Here is a 21979-nt window from a genome sequence, read left to right on the forward strand (position 1 = left end):
ACATCTGAGGGACCACAGACTGAGCAGGAAGCACGTCTATACTAAACTTTATGAACTTATATCTCTGTGCACTTAGTGAAGGACAAGTGTTTGCTTATTCATGTAATTGTCCAATTATTGGTGTTGATTCAAGTGTTTCTGAAGCTGCTGGTGAACTGTGATGGTGTTGCAAAGTATATTTTGAACATATTAGATATGTTTAAGGCCTGTTTAGGTTTGGTGAGGCATAAATAGTTTGTGTTTTTGTTGCCGTCTGCATCACAGGGGCCGTGGTGGAGCTGCTGAAACAACTGATGTCATAGTTTTTTTTTCTCGGGCCGACAGTCTGCTCTGATACACTGATCGGTATCAGCACCGATACCGGGGCTTATAAAACAAACATGGTGTCAGCAGGACGTGAGCGAATGGAGAGTTTTTTCCACCGTGGCCATCATGTTAAAATATATAAAATAAAATATTAACAACAACAACAACACAGTGTTTCTGTATAAAGTTTCTAATAAAGCTCCCAGAGCCTGAAGGGTGAAGAGTTTTTACAGATTGAATTGAGTTTGTTTGAGTTGTTATGGAGATCACACATGATACCTGAGAGTTGCTGTCAAAATATCTGGGAAAAATATAATAAATAGACGTAAAGTTAAGGTTATATTCTGTTAAATTAATGTCTCTGAACAGCTGTATGTTGTTCCAGATGTGTGAGGAATTAACCCTGCAGGGTTATCTGGGCCTGAGAGACTGAAACTCTGGGGGCATGAGCTTTTAAAGACTTACCAAGAAGAAGATCTATACAATAAGTTGCATTGTGGGTAATGACCATGACAAAATGAAGGACACTGTGGCCTTCTCTGGTTTTACTTTTTTTTTTCTTTACCTTAGTCAAATTCAGATTTGTTTTTAACGAGTTATCAGTTCCTTAATGACGTATGAAGATATTAAAGGAGACATATTATGCCTTTCTTTCCTCATAATTAAAATAGTTCCCAGGTGTCTTAAAGACATGTCCTTCAGTGGAAATACACCAAGGATCAAAAATCACAGCACTTTTTTCATCCGCTCAAAACAGCCCTGTTCAGAACGGCTGGTTTTAGTGCCTGTCCCTTTAAATGCAAATGAACCACTGCTCGCCCCGCCCCTTCTACTGGTATCAGTACTCACAGGTAGGGGTGGTATTATGCAAATTTTTTGTCAATTCTCACATTTTGGGGGCCAGAAGGCAAGACAACATCAAAATATATGTTAAAGAGCCTTCAAAAAGTAACATTTCCATAATATGTCCCCTTTAAATTAGTCAAGGAACATGTAAACAACTATTTCATGAATAAAAGCAGGTGATTGTTGGATATGCCAGTACAAAGAGGAAGCAGGTAGAGATCCAGCGCCATCATCAGTTTCTGTATCAGAATCTGTAACTGCATCTCTACGACGTCACACCTCCTTATCTAATTTTTCCTCATCCTCCCTTTCATTTTATATCCACCCACCCACCCACCCTCTCTCTCTCTCCCTCTCTCTTTCCCTTCTTCCCCTCCTGCTCTGTCTATCCATCCCTGTGCCTCCTCCCCTGCAGTCGACTTCATGCATGTATGTGTGCATGTATGAGTGTGTGTGCTCTCGTAGGACAACCCCCAGCTCCCTCTAATGATATAATTATAGCCAACGAGCCGAAGTGATGAGTCAGGCTGATTAACGGCATCAAAAACAACGCTGCCCCCCCCCTTTCCTCCAAAACATAACTTAGACACAGACGGAGGGAGAGAAGAAGAAGAGGTGCTAACAATGCACTAATAGACTCAGTGACATCTGTTGTTTCAGGGATTGTGTATGTATGTAATGTACTACATGTATGACGGGTTATGTAATATCTGTGTGGGCGTCATTAGTATGAAGCAGTGAGATTCCCCCAGCAGGCCTGAAGATCTCGATGCGGTGGTGAAGCAGTCGCACTCTGCTGCTGTCAGGATGCCCTTGAGCAAGACGCAGCGGCTGCAGTTGTGTTGCTTTGTATCTGAGGAGTTGTTGTTGTTGTTGTGCAGTGATTTTCAGGGCAGTGCTGCTTAACAACCCTTCGTTTTTCTTTTTTGTTGCTCTAATCTGCCTATTCAGACTGGGTGTAGAAAGGCCAACACCTTGTGTCATCTCCGTGTGTTTTTGCCAAGGTCTGAATAAAACTTTGATTGATCGCCTATTAATGCATCTGAAGGCGACTATGATTTACTTGTAGCAAACAAGACAGCTTCCATTTTTCTCCACTAATGACGTCCGTCCGCGCCATAACTCTTCTTGTCTCCATGTATTCAAGCTCCATTACATGTGGCATCCATTTCAAAAGGCGGTCGGTGTTTAGCGGACCATTACTCGACGCGGTAGAGCCGATAAAACTGAGCCTGAGTCTGTGTGGTAACTAAGAACGGTGTCGGCGTGTGTGAGGACTGTAAATGGCCGATTGTTGTATTGTAAATGCATTATGAGTTGTTCTTTTATTCCGGTTTTATTTGGTTTATCTATCACAACAGTAATTACATTTATACAAGAAAGAATCTGCGAGGCAGATAGAGCAGAGGAAACCCCTGAGAGCCGTTTTCGCAAAACCGCAACTGGTTGTTTGATAATTTAAAATGGCTGTTTGGGTGCTGTAAACAACGATGTTAGAAATTAAAAGCGGGCAAGTACAAATCTCAAAACCATGTTTAATTCTGTGTTATGGAGAGATCAGTGTATAGTATTAATTTAGTAGTAGTAACTCTGTGTCTGTGAATATTGACTGTGGGATCTCTCTCTCTCTCACACACACACACACTCTCTCTCTCTCTCTCTCTGGCTCTGACACACACACACACACACACACACACACACATGCTGGTACGTGATCTATGACTTTATTTCCCAGGAGCATGATGTTCAAATATTAATGTGACTTCCCCCCCCCTTCTGTTTTGTTTCCCTCCACAGAGAGCAAAGAGGTGTACAAGAGACAGGTGCTGTCAATCACGTCCATCGCCATGGCGATCAGCCTCCTGGGAACCCTGTGCATGGCCCTCTACTGCCGCAACAAGTGAGACGACAACCACACAAAAATATATATGTTTAAATACTGAATAAATAACAATAAAGGACAGTTAGTTTCAGTTTCTTTTAACAGTAACTGGTCATCAGTCAATCAGTCCAACAATAACACAAATGATTAAAAACAAAAAGAGTGTTTTCTTCACATCTATATATTTATAAGAAGATAGATTTGAGGTTAAAAGTAGTAAAAACACCAAAAACTGCTCACACTGACCATTGTGACATCACAAAGTTAAAGAAATCCCAACAGCTTGTTGTTATGAAGCTCTGTTTCTGCAGGCTACAGGCTGTGTTCATCTCTCTGTGGACTCTGATGCTTCCACCGTATTAATGTAGATGTGACTTATAACTTCATATAGTATTGGACTTTTACAGTAAACAAATCCCTCATGCACATAAACAGATAATTTGTTTAAACGGTTGGTTTGTTTACACCATCAGTTTGACCTCATAACCAATAACAATGATGGATTAAACTGTGAAAAAAAAGAAGACCTAGGTTTTATGAAACTGGAATTATCCTCTGGTGTATTTACTGCTACTATAATACTAATGACTTAAAGAAAAAGTCATGAAGTGACTATAAGTTATAAAAAGCATCTGGTTCATACACAACACAACTGTGTCACCACAGAGTCTGTTTTACCCTTGAAAGGTGTTTTGGTGGTTACGGTTCAGCCTCAGGTTAAAGTGTTGGGAAACGCAAATCAATACAGAAACAAAATTCAACACAACACATGCATAATACACACACGCACAGGTGCAAAGTTCAAGGACTGTAATTTGGGTGTTTCATCCATTTTTCCGGCCGTGCTCCGATGTGACATCACGTGGGGACATTTTTTTTTCCGACCATGAATATATTGACAGGTAAATTAGCTGCAGTGACATGTAATTTCATCCCAGGCCACCGTTTCTCACTTCCCCTTCTGAACTGCAGAGTTTCTCCCAACGAGTTTCTAACTTATACTTTTTGATGATAATAATAATAATAATAATATTTATGGTGAAACCGCCACGGATCCTGTAGTGTTTATGAGACGAGGCCGTGTCGGGTTAATTTGCTGACGGCTGGTGGAACATGTTGAGGCATCAAACATGTTGAAAGGAATCCCAGACTGGGTATTTACAGCAATTTGTAAATCTCATTTTGTGCGTACACATATTCATAGCCCATTATAACCCAAAGGTCACTTCATGTGGCTCCTGCTCTCTCTCTCTCTCCTTTCTGTCCTTCTCCCTCTATATCTGCATATTTTTCTAGTAATTCTGTGTGTGCACATTAATTTGCGGATATGGACGGTCCACAATCCAGCCCCAGGATCTGTGCAGTCAGAGATCCTGTATTCTCGGCAGGACGGCTCACACATCCGGTGTGTGTAGCAGTATATGGACCGTGCAGTGGGCTGTGATAGATGGCACTGTAATTCCATAGGCTTCCCTCTGTAATATAATGATGTGAGTGAGTGAGCAGCCTGACAACAAGATAATCGGATCAAGGCATGATGGACAGGCGCTTTCAATGAATCCATAATTGAGTCGGTGGGACCGGCGAGAAGCTGCATACAGATCGGGAAAGAAGAAGTGTTCATGCAAATCTGAGTGACCTGAATGAAGATGAAGTCAAAGGTTTTTTTGTTTTTTTTTCCCCCACACTGAGACAAACACACACACACAGTCAGATAGAAATGTAGCAGAAAGACACACAAATGATTCATCATCTCCTACATGTGGAGCAATGTGTTTAGAAAGCGTCTCATTTTCTCCTTCTCTTCTCTCCTCATTGATAATTAGGTTAAAGTGACGACTCAATATGAAATCATTCTTACAATTCTCTACTACATATAAATGAAACTCAAAGATGATCTGGTTTTCCTTAAAATTAAAAATGTATGGTCCAGATCCTCATTTAGATTTTCAGTCAGTGCTGCTACACCTGCTGCCTCCGTGACCTGATCCCAGATCAGCAGAACGGTGAGAGCAGGAACCCTGAGCTCAGATATTGGCCCCACTTTGATAATGTGGAGAAAAGACACGACACTGAACTCCTGCAGACTATTGAGTGAACTCCAACTTCCAACAGTTTATAACATTCTTCCTCTCTGCATTCATTTAATATATCGAGTGATATTTTAGTATTTACAAGTAAAATTTTAGGCGACATAGGGATGGGTACCTTTCACATTTAAAATCAGTACAGTTTGGTATTTTTTGTGTGTATTTCTGGTAATTGAAATTATTTTGTTTAAAAAAAAATGGTCAACACTTCTGAATTATTTATTGCTATGGTTCAGTGCAGCCAGCATAATTCATTCAAATCTTTATTTATTCTCGAAATAGACATTGAGGTTTTGCCCTCATTTGCAACGTCATCGACATCACCAACAGTATTCAAATCAAATGCACATATAAAAAGCGCATATGCATAATTACTGTAGGACAAATCACAAACATTACACTATTACACTATAGCAGGATCTCAGGCTGGTAACATGTTGTTCTGTGCAAGGAGGTGAAATGAAAGCTTGGCTCTGTCCAAACTCATCCATCCACTGGCCCGACCCACACACACCCTTAAAAGAAAGACATATACTGCTTCTTCTATTGGGAATGAAGCTTGGAGGTAAATTATGATATACAAATTGGATATAATTACATGCATTCATTCCTAATCATAAGAACAAGGGGCATCCCCATAGCATCTCTCTGTCTGCCCCTATCTCTATCAAACACAGACATAAAACATCCCCCCAAAACAATTTAAAGGCCCTGTAGAATGATAAGTAGTGTAATTAACTCTAATTAAATGGGGGGGTATTAAATGAGTAGGCGCAGCCTGACCTGTGGCATTGAGCTGTAGGTGTGTGTGTGAGTGAGCTGCAGCCACAGGACACTGTTCAATCCAGTCAGATCTTATCTGGATGAAGCTTCGGCGCCGGCGTCTTTGTTAACTGAACTAAATAAGCCAGGACAGTTGGATTCTGGGTAACGGAGTGAAGCGGGTGATGCAACAGGATAGACGCCACTTCTCTCTGCAAGATGTTAAAGGGATAAACTCCAAAACGCTCTGGTGGACAAGTTGTGACCTGCACATTCACCACGCTATGAGATAATAACAGAACGTTACCAGACAGAGTTGTTTTAGAGGTAAATTCATGCAAAACCGCTGATGCGCGTTGCCTTCAGGGACAGTTTTTCAGCAAGCAGTCTCTGCATTTGCCTCGAAAACAACTCTGTCTTGTAATGTTCCATTATTATCTCATAGTGTGGTGAATGTGCAGGTCACAACTTGTCCACCAGAGCGTTTTGGAGTTGTTGGATTGTGTATTTGATGAGTTTGATGAGGGAAACCAAGAAATCCCATGAGCCTCCATAGCGTAGCTCTGAGCAGCTTGCGGCTCTGCTCCGCCATTCTAAAAATAGCTTGCACCAACAATTAAAGGTAACGAACCTACTCCTAAAACTATAGGGATTATGGCAATGGGCCAATTGGTCAAAATGTTGAACTATCCCTTTGAGATGAGTTTTTCTCCTACATTCGCTTCCATGCTAAAGAGCAAACACACACTTTTGCATGTTTAAGTGTCAAATAAAGAAGCATACTGCGCCAAGGTATTAGACGAGATAATGGATCTTTCATATTAAGTAAACACTTTTTCTTTTTTTTTCCAAAAGTGGTGGGTACCAAGTGTCACAGCCCTTCTCTAAGAAAGTATAATTTAAGTGCTACAGAGGTGGAAAGGCTCGGCGCCGACTGTGAGGCTGTTTGTAAACACTTCATTACATCGCCGTGACTCAGCAGAGTCTGGCAGACAGGAGCTGTAAAGGCTTCGTCGTCTTCTGCGTCTGGTAATGAGCGTTCCTCCGGAGCTGCTGCAGCATCAAGTCGTGATGAAGCCGCAGCTTTAGCACTTCTTCTTTTCTTTTTCTTTTTTTTTTCTTATCCAAGTCGGTGTAAAACACATGCAGGAGGCTGGGTACTAATGAAGTGTACCCAATGTACACTGGTGTGAAGAAGAAACACAAAGCAGAAGAGCTCTTTTCAGAAGAATCAGATTACAATTATTCTCCACAAGGTCTAATTATTCCACTTCCTCTAACATGATTATCTCCAGACCTCTTGTCATGAGTCATGCAAGATTAGGGTCAAACTAATTAGTTTGCCAGTCATTGACTTCAGTCCTTCAGTGTCTTGTGGAGTAAATAATTCTGAGTCAACCGTTCTCACAAAGGCACATTTGAGAAATGAAGAGTCTCGACTCCAAAACGTCTTAACGGAAATGATTAAGTGGAGTCAAGGTGGATCACAGAAACTGGAGGTTGGATTGTTCCCAAGTCTTTTTTTTTTTCATTGCTGCTTAGGGAGTCGGGGAGGGGGGGGGGGGGCTCCTCACTTTCTTCTTCTTCTTTTGTCCTCACGGGGCTACAAAGACTGGGAGAACGCAATTCTCCTCGGCTACACTATATTAGGTTTGTGGTCTAAGAGGAGGCTGAGAGACTGACATGTCATCAAGGACATGACTCAGCGTGGATTTAAGAAGTGGTGGTTAAAGAGGCAGAGAGGTCAGAAAGTTTGTGACCAGAGCCAGACAGACAGACAGTTGGACTTGTTTGTCTTCACAGTGTTTCTGTCTGTCCTCTACAGTCTGGCCTGGTTTTTTGACTTTTTATGTACTGATGAGAACAACAGAGGTGTGACTGTACGAGTCCTCTGAAGACGTCCGGTTGTTATCTGGAGCAAAGTCATTAGCAACAGATCCTTTTTTTCTTTTCTTTTTTTTTTGGCTGTGCTGCTTTATTTCTATAGTATCAGTGGAGATAGACAGGACTCAGGTTAGACTGTAGCCCAGTTTACTGTGGTCTGGACTCAGCCTTAGCACACGGTTTGCACTTCACCACCAGTAAGATGTGAAATCGAGCCATTGTGGACTGGACTTGTTCCAGCATCGAATACTCTGACAACTCCGTTCACTTTCTATGTAACATCCCAACTCCTTGAACAAACATTATTCTATCTAAAAGTGGTCCTAACAATTTTTCTTCATGCATTTATTTGAAGTAATGTTCTGATTTGTCTGATTAAACTGAAATCCAAGTTGATAACGAAAGAAAAACACTGCATCACAGTCTTCATTTTTCTAACATCTCATAATGATGTTTTGATTCATTCGGAGAAAAAATTATACGTAAGTTGCAGGTTGAAATTGCTGTCTTGAAGATGTCGATTTGCAGTAAATGAAGGAAGTGAAAATATGTTTCAAAATGAGGTAAATTAGAGTCTGAAGAAGCGAGGATGCAACTGAGGAAGGTGAAATAATAGGGAAATGTAATACATCCTGGTTTATTTCATAATCACTGACATTACAAACCTGCAGACCAACCGAGGATTACCCTGTGATGGAGCTGATGGTTGTCGATCGTCTCCAACTGTGCAACGTCTTCTTTTTCTTTCTGTGTAGGAGGCGCAGAGAGAAGCTCCAGGCTCATCTGAAGGAGAGCCGCAGTCTGAAAAACTACTCTGCAAACTCCCATAATGCCCTGGAGGCCAAGATGAGGGCCACTAACAACAACCTGCAGATGCATGAGGTAACAACTCCTCTTAACTTTCCTTTAAAGTCTTAGATGTTCACACATGTTCATGCACCCTGTTTGTGACTGTATTTATGACCAGACAGAACAACTTGGATGACATTAATTTGACTTCCTTGTGGTTTTAATACCAACAAGTCTCAAAAGGATTGGATTTAATATTTGTGATTTTTTTTTATTTTTTAAGATTTATTACTTGCACCAGTTCCACCAAGAAAAACAAACCACAGATTTAAAACATTATGAGGAGGGTTGCTAAAGCCAACAAACATCCAAAATTAGATGTCTGCGAGCAGCGTCCCCGGGGAGATTATCACAAATCACAGACATAAACAGTGCACACAACTTTCACACTTCAGAGTATTTGCATCTATCATTGAATTCATCAACCCCCTGTAGTTTTTTTTTTTTTTTTTTTAAAGCTGCATATGAATCAGTGTGGAGGTTATTCCTGTCTCCACCTGGCCTCTTGCGACAGATGGCTGACAGGTCCTGTGAGCGAGGAATCGCTCAGTGGTTTGGGAGCAGTGTCATTCATCATCTACTCGGCGCTCTTTGTCATCACATCTCGCCCAGATGTGCGTCTCAGAGTAGCTGGCTCGGAAAACATTACGTTAATTTGAATGTCAGTCAAATCCACATCTGCCATTACCTCAGCATAATGTGCATATGTGTGTGTGTGTGTGTGTGTGTGTGTAGGTGTGCCACGCATGACTATTATGCAGAAATGAGCTTTAACCACTTTTACATGCTTGTTATATAAGTTTCCCATCTAAACCGACACACGGGCTTGACAAGAAGCTTTATTGAATGAATTGTGTGTTTCCTCCCAGGGCATGTTGTGAATTTACAATGAAGCAAAGCGAGTGTATCATACTGTACTGTACACACACTATGGGACCGTCCATCCATCATAAACATATGTATTTACACAACACAGATCGAGTCCTGTGTGTGAGGCCCTGGCTGCATGAATTGGAGATAATTGCAATTCAAACATGAACCAGCTGACCGTCAGTCCTTGGCCTGATATGTCCCTATTGTGCTGCTCATTAGCATAAGAGCAAACACAAGCTTGTTCCCAAACATTATGCAGAGCCAGTGTGTGACATTCTTAAAGAGTCACAGCGAGAAGGTCAAGGTGGATGTTTGTGGACATTTAAATAAGTGTTTTACTGTGCAGGAGGTATCCATCTTCTCATGCTCTCTCTCTCTCTCTGAGCAAATGAGCAGCTTCCCCAAAATGTCAAACTATTCCACCGCCAGATCAGACACATACTAACAAATATTTTGCGAAATGTCCCTTATTTTACACTCCTTCTGTTTTTTATTTAAGGTGCTAAACAGTAAGAAAATATCTTTGTGGTATTAAGAACCAAAAACTACCTCAGTGTAGTTTTACATCCCCATTTCAGGCTTTCTTCAACAGCTCTGGTAATAGCAGCGTAGCCAGCCAATCAGAGGAGAGTATAAGCTCTACGACTCTCTTTTGAATGGTCAAATAAAAATAGAGCAGATTTCAGAATAAAACACTCAGAGAAACCAAAACCTGCAGGTGTTGGATGGATGGTGGGTGTGACTGCTTTGTTATGACATCACAATGTCACAGGAAGTCGTGACAACTCATTTAAAGTTTCTGAATACAGGCTGTGTGCATTTCTCTGTAGACGGACGTTTTGATACTTTCACAGTATTAATATAGAAACTGAGAGCTGATATGATTAAAAATTTAAAAAAAAAACATGGACATCTTTATTTATGTTATATGGGACCTTTAATTTTTGTTTCCTCGGAATAGTAGTCCTATTTATGAATCAAACACACCTCCAATGTGCCCCAGCCTCCAGCTCTGTAGAAAAAGCCCTTGAGCATCTCAGTTTACAGAAGTTTAGTGAACCTCACACACACACCTCCAACATGATAATGATGGCTGCTGCTCGTGTCATATTGATGTCTCACTTGGATCAACAGGTCATGGACGTAAAAAAAAAAAAAAACATGTGAGAGGAGCGGCACTCCACAGGCCCTGTCAACTTTAATATCAGGTTTATAGACTTTAAAGCACTGGGGCATTCTCGCCTCAGGATCTCCACTTGAGTTTCAGTTCGCATATACGAGGGGGGGCTCAGAGATCTCATATCAACCTTGGAGACAGAGCTAACCATGGCTTGAAAGTAATCTAAAATATGTGGAGTTTGTGAAGATGGCGTGTCAGGCGTGTCTCCTCGTATCACCCTCAAGCTAAGTGCTCTGCTAAAGACAAACAACCAGACGTACGTGCACAAGCTCCGCATGGACTTAGATCTTACAGTGTGAGCTTTAAAATTAGTGAATCTTTAATCAAAGGGAGTAAGACTTAGTCAGAATAGTGAGGTAATTACTTCTCACTTGTGTGTCTTTCATACCCGCTCCTATAATGGAAGTTAATGGGAGGAAGATTTCAACCTTTGAACTCTTTAAATGGGTCACTGCACTTTATCACATTCACTTCTTCTGCTTCTTTTTGATGCATTAGGAGAAATTACACTTTAGGTTTTAAGATTTTCTTCTGGGTCTTTGATTTGGTTCAATTCACATTAGTTTTAAATTTGATAAAGTAGGGAAAAGAGAAAGAAAAGAGACACGAGCAGGAGGAGGAGGATTTAAACTAATGAATAACATGTCAGCTCAAAGGTGGACTACAGACCCTGATGAACCTCCTCCACTCACACACCTGGACTTTGTAAATTGTCATGTGTCAGGTCTAAGTTCACACACTTTAAAAGTTTAAAAGTTAAAAGTTTCTGCCATGGCGAGGTTTAACATCTGCTAATTTGCACTCAGGAAAACTGTGAGCGTGCACTCATGGAGGTTAGGTCATGCAGCTCCTATTTTAAACCCAGCAAAATACAAGATGTTCAAAAGTATTAAGCTGTGGTTATTTTTTTAATTAAGTTACAGGCAGCATTTTTTATTAGCCACATTATCAATTAAGAAGATTTTCTACAATCTTGGACCTTGTTAGAAACACAGTTTGCAGATGTTTAGTATTGGTTAATGTGAAGTAGAAGAACATACACAAATGTAACATATGTGGATGTATTAGATTGTGCATATAGAATAAAAACTTGTTTCTGTCAGGACCACTATGTCAAAATAATATTTATTTACTTGCACGGTTTAATTTGGCGGTATGGTACTGTTCTGGGACCCCCTGCTCTTCCACGCGCTTGCGTGGAAAGCCTGAGGCAGGAAGAGCACCTTCCTGCCCTTCACGAGCCATCATGAACGGCATAAGCAGGGAGCGCAGCAGCAAAGAAAACCCAGACAGAGCAGAGCAACCAACAAGATATAATGACAGGAGGAGCTGGGGCGGAGGTGGGTTGCAAAAAAGCCGGCAGAGGAAGCAGCAGCAGCAAGGGAGGTGACGTCGGGCTACAGCAGTTTAAACAGCGCGCCCTGAATGCAGTTCCCCAATAGTGGGAGAGTCAGCTGATCCATCAGCTGACCTGCTACAGGTGAAGACAGTTACTGCTGTGCTGATTAGAGCTTGACGTCATGGCCCTGCCAGAACTAACGCTATACGCTTAATTTCTGTCAGGACCACTAATGTCAAAATAATATTTATTTACTTGCACGGTTTAATTTGGCGGTATGGTACTGTTCTGGGACCCCCTGCTCTTCACGCGCTTGCGCTTGGAAGTGAAAAAGCCTGAGGCAGGAAGAGAGCACCTTCCTGCCCTTCACGAGCCATCATGACGGCATAAGCAGGGAGCGCAGCAGCAAAGAAAACCCCCAAAACAACCACACCGGCAAATCCTGGAACCTCTGCTAAGAGATGCCAGGAGGCCATCTAGAATGGAATTAATTTTTGCCTATAAAATTTAATAGGGAATAAGCCACACGCTACCTCTTAACAATAATAATTTTTACAATAATAATAACCATTATTAATAATAATAACAATAATAATATTAAATCAATTATTTACAATGAAAGGCTCATAGCTTTTTGTGCATCTAGAATGCTCTATTGACAGGCGCAGTAAGGCAAGGCAATTTTATTTGTATAGCCCGTTTTTTACAAACAGTTTGTCTCAAAGGCTTTACATGGCATCGTAACAACATCCTCTGTCCTTAGACCCTCACATCGACTGAGGAAAAACTCCATGGAAAACCCTTTTAACAGGGAAAAAAATCGGAGAGAAACCTCAGGGTGAGCAACAGAGGAGGGATCCCTCACCAGGAGGACAGAGGTGCAATAGATGTTGTTACAGACAAGAAAACAGGGAGCAAAGAAAACCCCCCAAAACGACCACGCCGGCAAATTCCTGACCCTCTAGCACAACAAGAGAGTCAGAGGCTATTTAAGTTGGAAAACATGTACCCATTTAAAAGGAAATAGACGAACCCCCCAAAAACCCCAAAAGGAGCTGCCTCAGTGAATAATTCAATGCCAAATATGATTCTGTTTTTATCGCTATGGAGGTTGAAACCCAGCGCAAATTAAGATAAAGCAAACCGTTCCTTGTGTGACGCTCCGACCGCGTTGGCATCATCGCTGGCAAACAGAAACTCCACAGCCCCGGAATCAGCCGTCGCCGGTCAATGGAACAGCTGTGTGTGACGCCGCCCCCACCTGCCAGGTGAGAGCCCCGACGGAGAGAAGGAGCCCCCCTCCCCCGTCGTCGCAGACGGCGTCCTCCGTTCCAGAGCTTCGCTGAAGCCCCATGACACGACACCGCGCCAGCCGCCGCGGGTCCGCATCGTGGACGGGGGCGACGACATCGGGAGCAGCAGGGCGAGCACGAACACAACCAGCGATCCTTCCCTCATGCGGGAGCCCGTCTTGCCAAAAAGCCGGCAGAGGAAGCAGCAGCAGCAAGGGAGGTGACGTCGGGCTACAGCAGTTTAAACAGCGCGCCCTGAATGCAGTTCCCCAATAGGGGAGTCAGCTGAGCCATCAGCTGACCTGCACAGGTGAAGACAGTTACGCTGTGCTGATTAGAGCTTGACGTCATGGCCTGCCAGAACTAACGCTATACGCTTAATATGTGAAAATTATATATGAAGCCTATTTGAAATAGGAACAATCCCATATATTACTATGTATGTTTATGTAGCCTACATACATAAATTAAATATTTATGGTTTTATGGTGTTTTACCATAGAAAACTTTTGATATAGATTTTAGTGTGGGTAATTCATTCTGTTATAAACATGTAGCCTACATATTACATTTCTGTATGGAAGTGAATGGAAAATTGTATTCTGAAAGAGAGAGCAGGATCCTCACAACATGCCGCTTTCACACAAAATGATGATGTCAGTTACCCAAAATTCAACTCAGCGTGAAATCAACTCCGCGCTCCGTGTAATGGATGTGGGTTTGACCAACCAGGGAGGGGTCCGGTTACACAGAGATCCATCCATGCCTACCACTTTAACACAGAACATAAAGTGTGTAACCTGCAGACAGGAGTCAGGAGCTTTCTGATCTATGAGCCGTCACTGATCAAAGTTTATTGTCAGTCTGTGCTGCATTTGCAACTCAATGCTGAAATCTTGAAAGATGCTCCACTGTTCTTTTATCAGTGTTCCTATTGTCAAATTCATTTTATTTCAAGATAATTGTAAGTTACATAGAAATGTTGGGCTATTTGTGAGTCCAGCTGATTTTCAGTCAAACTTGGATTTTATAATTTGAGGTTACCTTCTACTTTCACAGTCAGACTGAGCATCCATGTTGACATCTGTAGCCTAGAACTATTAAATAAGATAAGGTAAGGTAAAGTAAGATAAGATAAGGTAGGGTAAAGTAAGATAAGATAAGATAAGATAAGATAAGATAAGATAAGATAAGATAAGATAAGATAAGATTACAGTATTGCAGGAGCCGACCAGAGTGAACGTTCAGGTAATAAATATAAAGCAATAGAAAACAACATTTGTAAGAAAAAATATCTGTATTCCAGCAGTGTGTAGTGGCAATGTATACAAAAAAATATGAATCATGTACAGTTAACATATCCAGTTATCTGAATTCAAAGCCATTGAATCCAATATTTCATAACTCTATGATGCATTTTAATGTTGAACTCAGAGATTAGTATCACTGCTACTCTGCAGGAAGCCTCTGCTACAGCACACTGACTGACCGACTGCAGACCCATTGATTATAGCTCGTCAAGCAATAACTTACAGCTTTAATTTAAGAAAATCTACTCAATTTACTTCATTGGTAAAAAGCAGATCAGGTCACATGTTTCCCTCACACGCTCCACAGTTCAATTAGCATCATTGTGACCCTGCACATCTCTGCCAGACGACTGGTGACACGTTAACCAGCTGGGAACACAGTAATGATGTTGTAGTCATGGCTACAGTAGCGGTCTGTTCGTGTGACAGGACATGAAGCTTGACATGTTTAAGGAGCCCTTTCTATACTTTACTTTTATTCTGATACGTTGCTGATAGATGATCATCTCCTCTGTCTGGAGCAGCAGACGACAACAGACTTCAATAGAAAAATCACATCATAACGTAACGTTCTCCTTTGGCCTCCTTATTTCGCTAATTGCTCGTTTAGCGCTGGCTCATGAATTACTGATCAGTGTTTACTGACTCCACAGTAATGCTTTGTTTAGACAAACACAGCTAATCTTTAGTGTTAAAATGTGGCTTTTACATCTTGTTTTATTTATTTCATTTCTCCCAGAGCCCTCGGGGAAGGTACAACATGCAAATCAATTGTATTTGGGTTTTGTGTTGTTTTGTTTTGCTTTGCTTTTTTGTTTTTTTGTGTGTGTGTTTTTTTGCCTATGCACCCATTGATTTCTGTCTGCAGGCAATCAATTACTGAAATTTTCTCAACACACACACATACACAACAACAAACACAAGGTCAGTGGCGTTTAGGGGAGCATGCATTCACACAAATGTGTCACACACACACACACAGCAGGCTGTTCTGCTGAATTTCTCTAAAGTCTTTGTCATTTTAATTAAATCCCTATTTAATTCCACCTTATCTCACTGCACTTAGGAGTTTTACTTCCCCCTTGTATTTCAGTGTGTGCTTGCAGTGTATGTGTGTATGTGAACGCCTCGTGGGTCATGACAAAAGCAGCAAGTTTCCAGTTTTGATGGTCCGTTATAGAAAATGAGCACTTCTGATTGGCCGTTTCCTGGAAGTGTTTGATTATTACAGTGAAGAGAGGCTCTGAGTGAGAGGGAGAGAGAGAAAGCGTCTCCGTCAATCAATCAGCTTTTTACCTCCCCATCATGAATTCTGCAGGTGCTGCACAGAGCCTGCCTGTCAAAGCTGCATAATTAATTATCCTCTCTCCTCTCTCTCTCTCCTGCACCTTCTCCTACAGTTAGCTTTCAGACTACCGTGTGTTTATAACGCTGCAATCGCTCTTATTGATGCCAACATCTCTGTACAAATCATAAAAATCATCTCCCGAACCCCTCCGGACGCTCTGTCAGAGGTAAAAAACATCAGCGCCAGAGGCAGACGGTGTACGCTACAGCAGCCTCTATCCCAGAGATTAAAACATCCATTACAGCTCACACACACACACATACGCACATACATTTCCATTAATACACAACATTACATGCACCCTTTGCACCACAAATGTCCAGACGTGGTGTGAAGTCGGCGTCAAAGCTGATGATTACTTCTGCCCAGGCTAAAGAGCCGATCGAGTTTCTCCTCTGCCTCCAGCTGTGCAGGAAGACATAACGTGTTTTTATTATTGATGAAGTCTATACACTGTCGGGGGAGCTGTATATATCCACAGTTTCCGGTTTTCTTCTTTCCTTAAAGGGATAGTTCAACATTTTAGCAAATTGGACCATTGCCATAATAGTCATAGCAGTAAGTTTGTTACCTTTATTTGTTGGTGCAAGCTGTTTTTAGCTGCTCAGAGCTACACTACGGAAGCTAATGGGATTTCTTGGTTTCCCTCATCAAACTCAAATACACAATCCAACAACTCCAAAACCCTCTGGTGGACAAGTTGTGACCTGCACATTCACCACGCTATGAGATAATAACAGAACATTATGAGACGGAGTTGTTTTTGAGGTAAATGCAGAGACTGCTTGCTGAAAAACTACACACATCAGCTGTTTTGCATGAATTTCCCTCTAAAACAACTCTGTCTGGTAACGTTCTGTTATTATCTCATAGCGTGGTGAATGTGCAGAGGCCTGTACTGCGAAGGAGGCTCAACATACCTAGGCTTTGTGCTCAAGATGCAGCTCAACAAACCCTCAAGTCCGCAATCAGAGCTAAACAGTACTGTGACGGTGGTTATCAACTTAATTAGTCAAGTCCGGTTCTCAGCTTTGTGCTCTGCGCGCATTCACATAAAAGGGGGCGTTTGACGTCATATTATTCTACTTCCGCACGAAATTGATCCACAACGGGCTGATTTCAGCCAAGACGAGTGCAATTGTTTTAATGGAGAGAGTATGAGCGATATTAAAAAAAGCACGATCACAGCCTAAAGCAACAGTGTTGCTGCAAATATGACAAGAGAGGAGGCTGCTTTTAATTTTTCTGACAGCTCTTGCGCTACTTTTAAATATGAAGTTTTATCCATATAAACTAGAGCAACATCAACTGTCATTTTAAATTGTGTTTTATATTGTTATATTTCACTGATCGCAATTATAACACGAGTGTGTGTTTTATTGGAAGCGAGGCTGGATAGGTTACAGTGAGGTTTTTTTTAGGTGCTGCTGCAGCTAGGTACAAGCAAATCTCATAAACAAAGACCTTTTTAAATGTGAAAACAGCGGAAACTTATTCAAGATTTGAGTTTGGGCAACTCTGAAATATAACAGGCGACACATCGGAATTAATTTATTCACGGCCACATTAAGTGAAATTATTAACTTTACCGATTATCCATCTGATTATCTGTCCTGCTGCGAGCGAACAACTTCTATCAGTGGTGACTGACTGTATATAAAAGTAAAATATATGCTATAGTCTAATATATAATGAGCTCCTGACGCTCAGCTCAACGGGTGAGGAGGCGGAGACTCAGCGGAGACGCTCAGAGAGAAAGTAAACAGCAGCGGATCAGCTGATCTCTCCCTCCGTACAAACGCTCCGTTCTGATCCAGCTCCACTGGACTTTCAAAGTAAAGGTGCCGCCAGCTGTAAATGAGTTAAAATAGTGAAACAGCGGCGCTTTTATAGCCGGTTTTATGATTAAACTCTGAACAAAACCTGGTCGGGACCAGGTTATGAGCTAAGCATAAGTTACCATGGTGATCTAGCCTCGTTAAAAGACAGCCACCTTCACAGTACAGGAGAGGCTGGCTTTACACTCAACATACCTCGCTAACCCACTAAACTGGCTTCGCAGTACAGGCCTCTGGTCACAACTTGTCCACCAGAGCGTTTTGGAGTTGTTGGAGGATTGTGCATTTGATGAGTTTGATGAGGGAAACCAAGAAATCCCATTAGCCTCTGTAGTGTAGCTCTGAGCAGCTCACGGCTCTACTCCGCCGTTCTAAAAAATAGCTTGCACTGACAACTAAAGGTAATGAACCTACTGCTATGATGGCAATGGGCCAATTTGCCAAAATGTTGAACTATCCCTTTAAGAAAACCTAGATCCATCTATAAAATGGACTTGTGTCTGTAACTGTGAAGGCAAAGAGATGGTGAGTCAGTGAACTCACCATCACTCTCTTCCTCTCATTAATTAATGAACAGCACATCGGAGCCTTTACAGATCCTCCGGTGTCTGAGTACGCGTAGCTCTGCTTTCTTAGGTCACTAACATAACATCCCCACAGTTAAAACTTAATATTTTCTGTTTTATCACCACCAGCTGAGAAATTAACAACTGCTCACAGGAAGCTTCTGTATCAATTAGCAGCCAGGATGTGTCAGAGAGTCAGAGCACCAGAGAGCGGGGGAAAAAGATGAGAGACGAGAGTGATGCAACAGGATGGTGTTGGATTTTTTTTTTACTAAACGCATCATCAGATATATTGGATTTACATTAAATGAATACTGTATATTCACACTGCTTTTATCTCTCAGCGCTGTGTAAGATAGGAGATAGCAGTGATGTAGTGTTGGATAAAAGATGTCAGACTCACAGGAAATGGAAGTTTCCTCCTCAGATCAGATACAGCAGCAACAGGAGGACCATCTGCGTTTGCCTGTCCATCTTCCTCATCCTGACTCTCCCCTGTGGTCTGGAGCTTTGTGTTGTAGAGAGACATGACTTTTCCTCCCCAAGGGTGTCAGGGCTCAGGCTTGACATCAGAAAGGTGTTTCAGGTGGTTCAGATGCTTCCTGCTTCCTGGGCTCCTCCCACTGGAGACGTGTCCAACTGGTGGGAGGTATCTCGGTTCATCCAGAACATGCTGGAGAGATTTGGCCTGGGAAAAGTTCAGGAGCCAATACTGTAGGTAGATTAGGCGTGCTCACTCCAAATGTCTCCAGTGACGCTCCAAAAAGATCAAACCGTGTAGAGAATCGACAGTACTCTTAGTAAGTGATTGCACTTTCTTTTAATATAAGGTGCACAGCAGCAGTACAGATAAGCGGACGCGTTAACAGTCGTCCTTTGCACTCATATGTGGGTGTGTCTCCTTTTTAAACAGAACCAGCTGGTCCAAATCAGTCATCACAGTATAAAACCCATTCATAGAAATCGTTCAAACAGTGATATAAAAATCATAAATATCCCAACTATATCAGAGAATAGAAGCTCTTACGCACAATAACAAGACAAAAGGCTATAAGCTTGAATATAATAAATAGAATGCCATAAATAGAAAAAGGAAAAAAAGACAATTGTGGCATCACATCAAATCTCAAGATACAGGCCAAACTACATCACAGAGGAACCGAAAAAAAAACTTGGACAAAATGCCCAACTATTTTAATTAGACCAAGATCTGGATAAAATTATATCAGCAATCGCTTCACATCAAGACCAGAAGCCTCCCATCTCTATCAAACTGGAGAATAAAACAACACAATCCCCCCAGTAAGTGTTGTTGTAGTAAACTGATGTGTGACCTCAGGAGGAGAAACACTCAAATCACTTTGACCTGCTGACACCACAACCAGAAGATGTTCAAGCTCTGCGTACCTTTATGATTCATTATAGGTTGTTATTTATCTTTTAAGGAGGTTATTTATTACTTACTGATTAGTCTTTTCCAGGCAGGTTACTACAGTAGAAGCTTTTTTGATAAATTACCTTAATTTATCAGTGTCAATCATGGTGTTCCATCATTTCTGAAGATACAGTCTTTAAAAGAGCTTTTCTGCCTTTTAAACCAAATGTCTGCCCTTTTACCATTGTAAAAACCTGCCGGAGTTGTAAGTATGACTCCATCTAATGTTTATTCAATGCCAATTTGACCTAGATAACTAATAATTACCTGTCATATTATTAGTTAAAGCATTACAAATTTTCAGTCGTCTGATGTTTCTTAATATTTTATGACAGTCACTGCAAATTGCCAGTGTTTTTTGGGGGGTTTTATGTGGGGGGATAATGTGACTAACAATGTCAGAGAGATTGTTTCAGATGTGGAGCAGCACCTCCATGAGCCCAATATGGATCATTTAATGCCTCCAGCAACAATCAGTGAACACCTCGCTCCATCGTGGCCCATCTTAAATTAATGTAAAACAAATGAGTTGTGACAGGATGAGAAGGAGGGAACATGAGACATGAGACACTCAGACATGCAAGTTTAAAAACCAAAGATTTCAAAGTTTAAGATTTGATCATTCAGAGAAGTAACAAACTAACAAACCTAATGAACTCTTTTCTTATCGTCTGTATTTCTTATTATATTCCTCAGTACAAGTTCAAGCTGTGAAAGGAGGGTTTGCGTGTCTGGGAGAGTTTGTTATGACCGCCGACTTGTGTCTAAATTAGGTCTAAAACATGCACAGACTTTCATCTAAGTTAAAAACCATCTATTTGACTTAATAACACTGTCAGTGTTGATCTCTGTGTCGTTCCTGTTCATATTAAAAACATCTTTCAAACACAAGCGGTGCCGCAGATCAAGCAGACAGAGTCACACACAGATAACTCTAATGCCTCTAATAAAAAAGTCTGCTCTGTTCTGGAGTTGGAGGTAAATAAACGCAACTACTGTGGATCCCAGACAGTGGGTGAGAGAGACAAAATATGAAATATAAGGCTGTGCTTTGGGCTTAGTCTTTGCCCCTGTGGTCCTGGTTTGAGTCTGGACTGTGGCCTTTTCTCATCTTTTCTCTCTCTCTCTCTGTTTTCCCACCTTTCTCCCTCATGACTGTTTCAAGGCAAAAGTCTGAAAAAATAACTTTAAAATAAGAAAGATAGTTTGTCTCCTGTAACTTTTCCTCTAAGAGTTTATAAGTAAAACAGCCGAAACAGGAACAGCTGTAATATTTGGGTGACTTGACTCTAGTTGTGTTTGATAGGTTCAATATCGATGCTATGAAAGTAGCAAAGCCTCAGAAACAGAGCCTTTAAACCCGCCGTCAGGACTTCTTGTAATAATAATAATAATAATAATAATAATTTATTGAATTTTTATAGCGCTTTTCAGGGACCCAAAGCCGCTTACAAAAAGACAAGAGGAGGGTAAGACAAGTACAACGTTGGGGGTGAAAAGTGTGGTTAGAAAGCAGAGGGGGCTGTGACATGCTCCTGTGACGTTGTGATGTCACAAAAAAGCAGCCAGTGAGACTTAGGCCTCAGGGAACTGCAGAGTCAAAGACTTCACAGAGTGACATCACAGAGTATAATGGAGAGACCACGAGAAGTCGTATCGTGCTAGTACCACGAAAAGCAGCTGGAGAAAAAGCTGTCACGGTAGTTCTAGTCCCTCGTTGGGCTCCAGTTCTCCTCTGCAGCCAAAAATACATGACATGACATGACATGACATGACATGACATGAGTGATCCGTTCTGGGAGTTAATGTTGGATTATTATTTCTTTTTTCTCACTCATTGACCTTTTTTGTTTCTGACCTGAGAAAAGACTTTTGCATGAAACCGATTTTTTTATTTTGGAGTGTTGAGAAACTAATTTGTTGTTTTTGATATGAATATATTTGTTTAAGACCTGAAGCCATTTGTGTTGAGCTGTTCTTGTTGTGTTTAGGTTGTGTTGCTGCTTTGATTTACTTTTTTCATATGTGTACATCCTTTGTGGTGGTTTTTCTTTAAACGTAAGATGAAGAACAACGCACACCATAATTGTAGAGGTGCTGGCGATGGATAAAGTTGAGAAAAGAAAAAAGAAGAGCGCCGCACACTCAGCTCCAGTTGCAGAGAGTTTTATTTGACAAC

General features: G+C 41.4%; 2 protein-coding genes across 2 annotated transcripts in view; one reads left to right on the plus strand and one right to left on the minus strand.

Annotated features, from left to right (window-relative positions):
* Positions 1-21979, plus strand: part of nrg3a (neuregulin 3a) — a 399759-nt gene that overhangs the window by 355266 nt on the left and 22514 nt on the right. The window contains exons 5-6 of the mRNA XM_085799387.1: positions 2950-3052; positions 8526-8652. Coding sequence (XP_085655513.1) covers positions 2950-3052; positions 8526-8652 — 230 coding nt within the window. The remainder of the gene's footprint in view (positions 1-2949; positions 3053-8525; positions 8653-21979) is intronic.
* The window catches only part of cbr1 (carbonyl reductase 1), a 176541-nt gene that overhangs the window by 54318 nt on the left and 100244 nt on the right, over positions 1-21979 (minus strand). The gene's annotated exons all lie outside the window — the stretch shown is intronic.

This window comes from Trachurus japonicus, chromosome 15 (assembly GCF_045865225.1).
Source record: "Trachurus japonicus isolate A0001 chromosome 15, Traja_1.0".
NCBI classification, from domain to species: Eukaryota; Metazoa; Chordata; class Actinopteri; order Carangiformes; family Carangidae; genus Trachurus; species Trachurus japonicus.